This window comes from Scyliorhinus canicula, chromosome 2, assembly GCF_902713615.1.
Source record: "Scyliorhinus canicula chromosome 2, sScyCan1.1, whole genome shotgun sequence".
In the NCBI taxonomy this organism is placed as follows: Eukaryota; Metazoa; Chordata; class Chondrichthyes; order Carcharhiniformes; family Scyliorhinidae; genus Scyliorhinus; species Scyliorhinus canicula.
In genome coordinates, this window is record NC_052147.1 from 212,215,304 (window position 1) to 212,227,358 (window position 12,055).

The 12,055-nt window shown below is 44.1% G+C and overlaps 1 protein-coding gene across 1 annotated transcript in view; it reads left to right on the forward strand.

Moving 5' to 3' along the window:
• Positions 1 to 12,055, forward strand: part of ccdc14 (coiled-coil domain containing 14) — a 79,510-nt gene that overhangs the window by 25,615 nt on the left and 41,840 nt on the right. Inside the window, 2 exon segments of the mRNA XM_038789527.1 lie at positions 9,491 to 9,724; positions 9,904 to 9,998. Of these exon segments, the coding sequence (XP_038645455.1) occupies positions 9,491 to 9,724; positions 9,904 to 9,998 (329 nt within the window).

Genomic DNA, 12,055 nt, shown 5'->3' on the forward strand with positions numbered 1-12,055 from the left:
CAATTATTTTTTCCAATTAAGGGGCAATTTAGCGTGGCCAATCCACCTACTCTGCACATTTTTGGGTTGTGGGGGCGAAACCCACGCAGACACGGGGAGAACGTGCAAACTCCACACTGACAGTGACCCAGAGCCGGGATCGAACCTGGGACCTCAGCGCCGTGAGGCGGTTGTGCTAACCACTAGGCCACCGTGCTGCCCTTCATCTAGTTGTAGGTTGGAGAAGTAGGCTGCAAGGGTTGGGCACACTGGATATGTGGAGCTTGTTCAAGGAACAGCTATTGCATGTTCTTGACAAGTACGTACCAGTCAGGCAGGGAGGAAGGGGTCGAGCGAGGGAACCGTGGTTTACCAAAGAAGTGGAATCTCTTGTTAAGAGGAAGAAGGAGGCCTATGTGAAGATGAGGCGTGAAGTTTCAGTTGGGGCGCTTGATAGTTACAAAGAAGCGAGGAAGGTTCTAAAGAGAGAGCTAAGACGAGCAAGGAGGGGACATGAGAAGTCTTTGGCAGGTAGGATCAAGGAAAACCCAAAAGCTTTCTATAGGTATGTCAGGAATAAAAGAATGACTAGGGTAAGAGTAGGGCCAATCGAGGACAGTGGTGGGAAGTTGTGTGTGGAGGCTGAGGAGATAAACGCGATACTAAATGAATACTTTTCGTCAGTATTCACTCAGGAAAAAGATAATATTGTGGAGGAGAATGCTGAGACCCAGGCTATTAGAATAGATGGCATTGAGGTGCGTAGGGAAGAAGTGTTGGCAATTCTGGACAAGGTGAAAATAGATAGTCCCTGGGGCCTGATGGGATTTATCCTAGGATTCTCTGGGAAGCCAGGGAAGAGATTGCTGAGCCTTTGGCTTTGATTTTTAGGTCATCATTGGCTACAGGAATAGTGCCAGAGGACTGGAGGATAGCAAATGTGGTCCCTTTGTTCAAGAAGGAGAGTAGAGATAACCCCGGTAACTATAGGCCAGTGAGCCTCACGTCTGTTGTGGGTAAAGTCTTGGAGAGGATTATAAGAGATACGATTTATAATCATCTAGATAGGAATAATATGATTAGGGATAGTCAGCATGGTTCTGTAAAGGGTAGGTCATGCCTCACAACCTTATCGAGTTCTTTGAGAAGGTGACTGAACAGGTGGACGAGGGTTAGAGCAGTTGATGTGGTGTATATGGATTTCAGTAAAGCGTTTGATAAGGTTCCCCACGGTCGGCTATTGCAGAACATACGGAGGCTGGGGATTGAGGGTGATTTAGAGATGTGGATCAGAAATTGGCTAGTTGAAAGAAGACAGAGTGGTGGTTGATGGGAAATGTTCAGAATGGAGTTCAGTTACGAGTGGCGTACCACAAGGATCTGTTCTGGGGCCGTTGCTGTTTGTCATTTTTATAAATGACCTAGAGGAGGGCGCAGAAGGATGGGTGAGTAAATTAGCAGACGACACTAAAGTCGGTGGAGTTGTAGACAGTGCGGAAGGATGTTGCAGGTTACAGAGGGACATAGATAAGCTGCAGAGCTGGGCTGAGAGGTGGCAAATGGAGTTTAATGTGGAGAAGTGTGAGGTGATTCACTTTGGAAGAATAACAGGAATGCGGAATATTTGGCTAATGGTAAAATTCTTGGTAGTGTGGATGAGCAGAGGGATCTTGGTGTCCATGTACATAGATCCCTGAAAGTTGCCACCCAGATTGATAGGGCTGTGAAGAAGGCCTATGGTGTGTTGGCCTTTATTGGTAGAGGGATTGAGTTCCGGAGCCATGAGGTCATGTTGCAGCTATACAAAACTCTAGTATGGCCGCATTTGGAGTATTGCGTACAATTCTGGTCGCCTCATTATAGGAAGGACGTGGAAGCTTTGGAATGGGTGCAGAGGAGATTTACCAGGATGTTGCCTGGTATGGAGGGAAAATCTTATGAGGAAAGGCTGATGGACTTGAGGTTGTTTTCGTTAGAGAGAAGAAGGTTAAGAGGTGACTTAATAGAGGCATACAAAATGATCAGAGGGTTAGATAGGATGGACAGCGAGAGCCTTCTCCTGCGGATGGAGGTGGCTAGCACGAGGGGACATAGCCTTAAATTGAGGGGTAATAGATATAGGACAGAGGTGGGTTTTTTTACGCAAAGAGTGGTGAGGCCGTGGAATGCCCTACCTGCAACAGTAGTGAACTCGCCAACATTGAGGGCATTTAAAAGTTTATTGGATAAGCATATGGATGATAAGGGCATAGTGTAGGTTAGATGGCCTTTAGTTTTTTTCCATGTCGGTGCAACATCGAGGGCCGAAGGGCCTGTACTGCGCTGTATCGTTCTATGTTCTAGTCTTGGATGATGGTGAACTATTAAACAACTAATGGGAGGTTGAAACTCCATAAACATTCTCAACAAAGCTCATTAGTATAAAAGATTAAGGATTTGCAATAGTTTTCATATAGAAATGTGAGTGGATGATCCATTTTGGCCTCCAGGTCCACACTGTCATAGATGCCGGTCTTCAATCAATTTAAGTTGCACAATATCAAAAATGACTTTGCTCTGGGCAGTGGATACAGAAAAAGTTAAAGGGCCTGACAGCATACAAGGTATGCAGAAGATGTGTGCACCAAAGCCACAGCTTTAGTAGAGTTGTTCTAGTATAAAATTAAAAATTGCCTAGACACAGCTGATCTAACCAATTAATGCTCCATCTTTTTTTTTTAAATTTAGAGTATCCAATTATTATTTTTTTTCTAATTAAGGGGCAATTTAGCATGGCCAATCCACCTAGCCTGCACATCTTTGGGTTGTGGGGGCGAAACCCACGCAAACACGAGGAGAATGTGCAAACTCCACACAGACAGTGACCCAGAGCCGGGATCGAACCTGGGACCTTGGCGCCGTGAGGCTGCAGGGCTAACCCACTGTGCCACCGTGCTGCCCTATTAATGCTCCATCTAATCAACATGGGTGCCACAAACAGTGCTAATATGTTGCATTTCCCTACCAATGACTTGCTCTTCAATGCTCAGTTCACCAGTGTTGTAACTCCTGTGAGATAGAGGTGTAGCTAGTTCTGAAGCATAAGTCTCCTATTATTAAGCTCCCATTTTAGCCTTAGTCCAAATCTGACTAAAAGAGCTGCATTTCAGAGGGGAGAGTGACTGCCCTTTACATCTTGCTAGCATTTTGATCGCGTGAGGAAATGAAGAACTCTCGTAAAACTTTGGAATTGGGATGAAAACCTCTGGCCAGACTCATGACTAGTGCAAAGGAAGATGGTTGTTTGCTGCAGACCATTTCTTCCAGTGCGTGGACATCACTGCAGGTGTTCCTTTGGACAGTGGACAAACCATTTGGACAACTATCTTCAGCTGCTTAATCTTGACCTTTCTTCCATCGTAAGATCTGAAGTGGGAATGCTTGCTGATTATTGCACAGGTTCATTCCCGCCTGCAATTATTCAGATAAAATAAATATCGTCACACTCCCAGAGGACCATAGGCTGCCTCAATAAGGAGCTGATTGAAATGAAATGAAAATCACTTATTGTCACAAGTAGGCTTCAATGAAGTTACTGTGAAAAGCCCCCTAGTCGCCACATTCCGGCGCCTGTTTGGGGAGGCTGGTACGGGAATTGAACCGTGCTGCTGGCCTGCCTGGGTCTGCTTTAAAAGCCAGCGATTTAGCCCATTGTGCTAAACCAGCCCCTGATTGGTGGTGATTTTAACCTGAGGGTCAAGGTTTATAATTTTTTTTTAAGGTTTTACGTTTTGACAAAAAACATACAAAACCACCAAAATGGCACAGTACACCAATAAAAATAAAAGGCTCAGCATACATGAATACAAAGGGGGACAGGAGAACAGCAGTATAACGAGCTCATCACAATCATTAGACATAATGTAATACCTCTATAAGCCCAGATAGAGAATAACCAGGAAACATGGAATACTGGTGCACACGTTCCCATGCAGCGATTGCTGGCAATTACACAAGAGTTCAGGATAGATTTTTCACACCACGTTCAGGCACACGCCAATATATATCCCCCTCTACTCCAGCAGAGGCACCAATGACACAAACCTCTTCTTGGATACCAGATACATCTGCACCCATCACGGATTCTTTATATAATGAAAATACTAGAGATCCCCAGTTTTTAAAAGGATGTTACATACATATATATCCCAACACAACATGTCTCGGGCCCAGTACAAAACCAACATCACTCTATATGTTTATGTAGACAAACCCAGCCTCTCTGGTTGTTCCTAATAAGTGCCTTTGAGATGGGTCATCAAAGCTCCGGGGGGGGCAACAGAATGACAACCACAACACTGGACATGGCTAAGGCCAAAACACTCTGACGCACAAGAATCAGGACCTCCAGCATACCCCAAAAACCTACACCCCAGCTGATTTCAACCACACCCAGGGCAGTGCACCATCTCCATTTACATTGGACATAACGCCACAAGTGCCCAGGAGGAGTGGGGGGGGGGGGGGGGGGTACAATGGGGGGAGCCTTCCATAGACCACATGACCGGACCAAGATGTTTCACACAGCTGAGGAGAAAAAGAAAAATGACTTGCGGGAAGGAGGACCAGGCTGACCGAGAAATATTAGCCATCACCCCGCACTGCACGTCAAGAAGAATATTAAGGGATTCAACAGAGAAACAAGCACTGTTTCCACATGGAAAACTCAACTTCATCAAGGAGGACACGAGGGAACAAATATATAAGACCACTTGAAGGTGGGCACCCAACTACCCCCATCAAGCCTACCCCCACATGAGAGAAAGGCTCCCAACAATGTAGAGGGGTAGCAAACAATCTTTTTTAAATCAAATCAGCCAAGAATTGGCCAAATCTATATCTGCATACACCACCAATTGATTCCTTCTAATCAATAGCTCTAAAGAGAAAAGACCTCCAAAAAAAACACTTCAACCTCGAGGGAAAATCAGGAGGAACACAGTCCTCCCCAGGATACATATACTGTCTGGGCCATCAAAGGAGTTGAACACAAATTCTTAAATTCAAAATGGCAAAAACAAATCTCAATGAGGACTTAAACTAACACTACCAACCAACTCCACACCACCCATCACCCTGCAATAGATGCACCCATTTTCATTATAAGCTAGATAAGTGGTGTCCAGAAAGCAATCCCATCCCATAATCACAAGAATTACTGCACATAAAAAAAGAGTAAAACTGCACAGACCATATTTCACATAATAAACCCAATATGGTTTCTGCTAGGATAGGATAACCAGTGACCCTTGCCCTTGTGCTCACACCTCATATGCCCTTGCAGGAGAAAAGACGACAACAAATAGTCAACAACATAATCACTAGGAATAAAGTCCAGGATTGTTGAAGAATTGAGGTATACTGATACAGTCTATGTTGCTCAAAGGCTAAAGCCATGACCGGATTATGATAACCTTTTATTGTCACAAGTATGAATTTACTGTGGAAAAGCCCTTAGTCGCCAATTTCGGTGCCTGTTTGGATAAGCTGGTATGGGAATTGAGCCCGCGCTGCTTGGCCTTTGTCTGCATCACAACAGCTGTCTAGCCCACTTAGCTAAACCAGCCCATTATCGAACACTCCTTGGGATCTCTTGAGGCCACCAACGAATGTAGCACCTTAATTTCCTTAATACCGACACCCAAGCAATCCACAACCTAGGCCCCGACTGGTGAGATTGGCTTGAGCACAATCGGCCACCTCCAACCCCTCACGAGTATAGAGAGCTGGATAATATAGGGCCAGTGGTCAGGGGCCCAACCAATCCGAGGGCTTGGGCGGCACGTTAGCACAGTGTTAGCACTGACGCTTCACAGAGCCAGGGACCCGAGTTCGATTCCCGGCTTGGGTCACTCTGTGGGAGTCTGCATGTTCTCCCCATGTCTGCGTGGGTTTCCTCGGGGTGCTCCGGTTTCCTCCCACAAGCTCCAAAAGACGTACTTGTTAGGTGAATTGGACATTCTGAATTCTCTCTCTGTACCCAAACAGGTGCCAGAATGTGGCGACTAGGGGATTTTCATAGTAACTTCATTGCAGTGTTAATGTGCAGTGTTAATGTAAGCTTACTTGTGACACTAATAAAGATTAATATTATTGAAGACCGGAATACACTGTGCTCTGGGACACACCCAGCCTTCAGATCAAGATTACTAAAGCATAGCAGCCAATTTTCAAACTCAGTCAGGATCTTGCCTCCCATTTCTCGCCAGGTATCGGGCCCACGGACACTCCATGTCCAGACCTTACCTCCAAAACCTGTAGGCGATGCATCATGCAGCAGGATCTTAACAAATCAAAGGCAAGCCTTATCATGGAAAGTGCTCTCTTGAATACAAGGGTTCTCTCTTGTGCTTCCACCCTTCTCGTAGTTCCTCGAGACCCAAGCCGGGAATCAACCCCGGGTCCCTGGCTCTGTGAAGCATCAGTGCCGTCCCTAGGCCTCGAATAGGTTGGGCCCCTGACCATTGGCCCTATATTATCCTGTTCTCGATGCTCGTTGTGAGGGGTTGAAGGTGGCCGAATGTGTCGAGTCATCTCCCCTCGAGGTGAACTCCCAAAGACCTGCATCACAAAACTGAGATCCTCAACTAGAACAACATTCTCAATGACTGCCATCATCCTGGTGCACAGGTCCGGTGGAAGCCCGTTCACCAGCAACAACGCCAATAAAAGCTGGGCCCCAGGCCAACTAACTCTGAATGCCATGGTCAACGAGCATTTGTGCCAAGGTATAACCATTTCCAGTAAAAGAGTCTAAGCTCCACCTATTCGCATTCAATGGCTATACATTCACTAAACCCCTCACTGTCAACATCCTGTGAATCACCATTGAACAGAAAACAACTGGACCAGACACATAACTACCAAGAGCAGGCCAGAGAGGCTGGGAATCTTCAGTAGTGACTCACCACCTAACTCTCCACCATGTCTTTCCACACCTGCAAGGCAAAAATCAGGAATGTGATAGATTAATATTCATTTGCATGGTTGATTATAGCTCCAACACTGTAGGAACACTATCCAGGACGAAGTTGTCCACTTAATCAACATTTTCTCCAATACCTTTAAATACTTAACACTGCACCATTGGTGCACAATAGCTCCAGCGTGCATCAGCAACAAGTACAGTAACTCATCAAAGCTTCTTGACATACTCTCCAACCTGCAACCTCTACCATCCAGAAACTAATGGAGGAAATTCTGAAGGAGAGAATCTGTCTCCAGAGGCAAGGCTTGATCATGAACAGTCAGCATGGTTTTGTCAGAGGGAGGTCATGCCTAACAAATTTGATAAAAAATTTTTGAAGCGATGACTAAGTGTGTCGATGAGGTAGTGCAGTTGATGTAGTTCACATGGATTTCAGCAAAGCATTTGATAAGGTCCCACATGGGAGACTTAAAAAGAAGGCAAATGCAATGGGATACAGTGGAACGTGATAAGGCGGATTCAAAGGCGGCACGCTGGTACAGTTGCTTTACAGCTCCAGGGTCCCAGGTTTGATTCCCAGCTTGGATCACTGTCTGTGCGGAGTCTGCACGTTCTCCCCATGTCAGCTTGGGTTTCCTCTGGGCGCTCCGGTTTCCTCCCACAGTCTAAAGACGTGCAGATGAGGTGGATTGGCCATGCTAAATTGCCCTTTGTTGTCCAAAAAGGTTCGGTGGGGTTACGGGGATAGGGTGGAGGTGTGGGTTTGGGTAGGTTGCCCTTTCCAAGGGCCGGTGCAGACTTGATGGGCCGAATGGCCTCCTTCTGCACTGTAGATTCCATGATTCTATGAAAGCTGGCTGAGCTATAGGAAACAAAGAGTAATGACAGATGGCTGCTTTAGTGACTAGAAGCCAATGTCTAGTGGCATACCACAGGGATTTGTGCTGGGTCACCTATTACTCGTCATTTATTTAAATGACCATGACTTAGATGACTATGTGAAATGAAATGAAAATCGCTTATTGTCACGAGTAGGCTTCAATGAAGTTACTGTGAAAAGCCCCTAGTCGCCACATTCCGGCGCCTGTCCGGGGAGACTGGTACCGGTACGTGGGGGGTAGGATCAGTAAGTTTGTGGATGACACAAATATAGGCCAGGTGGTTAACAGTGAGGCTGAGTCTTGGGTTACAGAAAGATATAGACGGGATGGTCAAATGGGCAGAAAAGTGGCAGATGGAATTTAATCCTGAAAAGTGTGAGGTGTTTTTGGAACGAGCTACTTGACAATGCTGATCAAGTAGACAACTTTGTGAATAGTGTTCCTATAGTGTTGGACATTCAATGAATGGCACCACACTGGTGTTGGGGCCCTTATTTTACCTTCTCATAAGAGTCGACAGTCTGTTTGATTGGAGGTGTGAAAAATACAACTTTGTTGCTAATTATTCACTTGAATACAGTTAAATAAGAACGGAATCAAAACTGAGAAATGAAATATCAAACAATACATAAAAGGTCAAAATGGCAAAAATCATGAAGACATTTAACACAAACAAACAAATTGATGTTTCAGGAATTCATGAACAAGGATCTCAATCATGAGGTCCTACTTTTAAGGGAATTCTTATCTCTGGTTTAACCCTTCATTTACTCTCATTGGTTTCTAATTCTCAGCTGAGACCCTCCTGGTTTGTGCAAATGAATGCCTGGTACTTAGCGGATGATTTATTAATTGGACATTATTTAAGATCGACTGGTACCTACCAAAGCTAGTTCCGCGCCTGCATGTGCAGTCTGAGGAAAATTACTGGATACGTTTCTCACACTTTCCATGTTACACAGCTCAACCTGGAGACCTTGCTGTAACTGATTAGTTGATATATTCTTAATGCACTGGAATATATTGGCAAATTCATTATGTGAAACGATGACTGGATTCCCGCAGTCAAGACACTTTTACTAATTTTTACCACGCAACTTACATGCATCCAATCAGTACCTAAAAGTATGACTCTAACTGGGAAGTCCTGAGGAACAAAGAGACTTTGACATGTTTATAAATAGATCTCTGAAGGCATAAGGGTCGTTTAATAGGGTGGTGAAAAAGGCATATGGTACCCACTTGCCTTTATCAATCGTGGCATAGATTATAAAAGCAAGGAAGTCATATTGGAGTTATATAGAAAATGATGTCCTGACCAGTAAGCGCAGGGAGGCCGACGTGCTCTCCACTATGCATAATTTAGCTTGGTAAATTATGAGAATACCACCTCAGCAGTGTTCCAAGTCCTGATTCTCTGCTGACAGAAGCACTTAGATTTGAAACCAAAGAATCCCTCCCATGACTTTGCAGGTTGTTGTCTGATTATAGGATTTTGAATTCCCAAATCATTGGGAAATTGAGATTTTTTTACGAGTGCCATTTCTAAAAGCAATTTTTGGATTCCTACTGTGCTTGAAGCTATTTAATGTGAACAGATTATGTTGTGTCTTAAACTACGCTAACATTGCTAGAGTTCAAATCTGATTTATTTTCTGCTTAGTTGCAACACCAAAGTTCAAGGTGACCCCTGATGCAGCAGAAGTAGGTGTGAACAACACTGTGCATGTGTCAACGATGCCGCAGTTCACAATTCCATCAAGCCAGCAAACTCCTGTAATTAATCAGTGCCTCTCTGATCATGTACAGACACAAATGGGTCTTCTGAATGGCCAAGCTCCGGTTAGTGCCTCTAATGGGACACCTGCCCAATCTTACTACACAATTTTGGACTCTGGTAAGGATGTGCTCAGTGACTTTACAATGAATCTTGTAGTCAAGAAAATCTTCATTCATATCTTAGAATGAATGTGCTTAATATAATTGAGTTTCTATCTGCCAATAAATGGCACACCATAAATTTTAACTGTATGAAACTAGTAGTTACCATAAACAAACTGTAATGTGTTTTCTTAGGATCACAAGCTGTTCCAATGTTTAATTGTCGACTTCCTACCTCTACACCAGCTATGTCTCCAAAAAGTGCTGAGCATCCATTAGTAATACAAGGCGTGAGTATATAAATGGGTTGTTTTATTGCAGATATTTTATTCACAATGTCTGGGATATTTAACTTAAACTAGCAGTCTCCCTAGAGTAACCAGATCTATACATTAATGTCACCGTGTACACTGAAGCTTTTTTAAAAAAAAGTTTAATTTATCTCAGCAGGTCTGACAGCATCTGTGGAGAGAAAATTCATTCTATAATGGCATGCAATGGAATTGCTTCCTTCAACCCATATGTAGATTCTAAACTGCTACAGGGATACAACCTCTCTAAATCTTTGACAAAGAATCATCCGTCTTTGTCAAATCTTATCTGGACTCAAAACGGCAGCTCCCTTTTCTCGCCACAGATGCTGTCAGACCTGCTGAGATTCTCCACTATTTTCTGTTTTTGTTTCAGATTCCAGCATCAGCAGTAATTTGTTTTTATTTTAGTAATTTATCTCCTAGGAAAATAGAAATTTTGTTTATTGGTAAAATAAATTGCAGAAAGCCTAATCACATAAAAATAAATATTATGTTTTCATCCTTTTCACTGCTGCCCTGTAATTCACTTTCTCACTCACTATTTCCTTTTCCCCCCCTTTTGACTTATTTTAGTTAAACACCCATTTTACCCCTATTCTTAGACTTCCCTTGTGATCACAGCCTTTATTTTTTTTAACACTTTTTTTCCTTTTCCTCATTCTTCCCATGAACTATTTTGGAGGTAAATTACCTAAACATAATGGAATGGCTTCCTTCAACCCTTCAACCTAGATTCTAAACTGCTACAGGGATACAACCTCTCTAACTGACCTGTCACACTGCTTTGTAAGGCGATTCAGCTACAGAAGAAACCTTCCTCTTTGATAAGTCCCTTGCATAAGACTGGATTTAGTTGCTGACTAATTTCTCTACTACGTGGCATTAGTCTTGTACATCAAGGTAGTTGGTGCATTGCAAGTTGCCTTTGTATTGGCCCTACCACCAAACCCAAGGTTTGTTGTATATCAGCTGAAGAACTCATGAGAGTTATGCTGCTCGAAGGCCGTACTTGGAGATTGACTCGTTTGGTTCCTATACTGATTGGATTGCAGAGAAACATGAATCTGCTGCTAAAACTGCACCACCAACTGGTCGACCACTGTTTGGTGATGCATATATGGTCATTTTAAAAATCTTTTGACCACCTAATGTTGCTCATCATGCAAATCTGGTAACTGTCTACATTGAAAGGCATTCCATCTGCACTTGTCATCTTTTGCTGTTTTAAAAATATATTTTATTCCAATATAAGCAACAAAACACAGTCAACAAAAGACACAACCAAATTACTAACAGTTCATTCCCCTTTTTCTCCCCTTAACTAACACCCCCCCTGGCAAAGCCACCCCCTTACCCGCTGGCAACAAACAAATCCTTGAATAGAGACAGAAACAGGCTTTATATTCCACAAAACCTCTCTTCCGACTCTTTAAGGGTGAACTTAACTTTCTCCAATTGTAGGAACTCTGCCATATCCCCCAACCACCCCAACACCTTCATTGGGCAATCAGAGTGGCGAAGGCCACAACATTGGACCCCCTCCCCTCCAGTAGCTCTGGCAGCTCCGAAGATCGCCACCAATGGACACAGCTCCATCCTCACCCCCATAAACTCTGACAGTGCCTCGAAGATTGAGGCCCAGAATCCCCTTAACTTCAGGCAAGACCAAATCATGTGGGTGTGATTTGCTTTTGCCCTCTACTTCAGGGAAGAACCCACTCGTACGAGCCCAAACCCATATGGACCCTGTGCACCACCATAAACTGTATTAGGCTCATCTTGTCCAGGGGTTTCTCGAAGAACCCCTCCTCGACCAGCTTGCGAATATCCTCCTTATGTAGTCCATGGCACTCGTTCCCTCCACCTCCTACCGCAGTCCCTCTTAAGTTCTGCTGCATGGACCAATTCTCCTCATCATCCATCTTTGCCTTCAACACCTTGCAGGCCTCTCCCAGACTCATCTCGTCACCTCTGCCTCCCAACAATATGATCCAGTCGTTGTGGTCAGATTCCGCCCTTTCCACCTCCTGGAT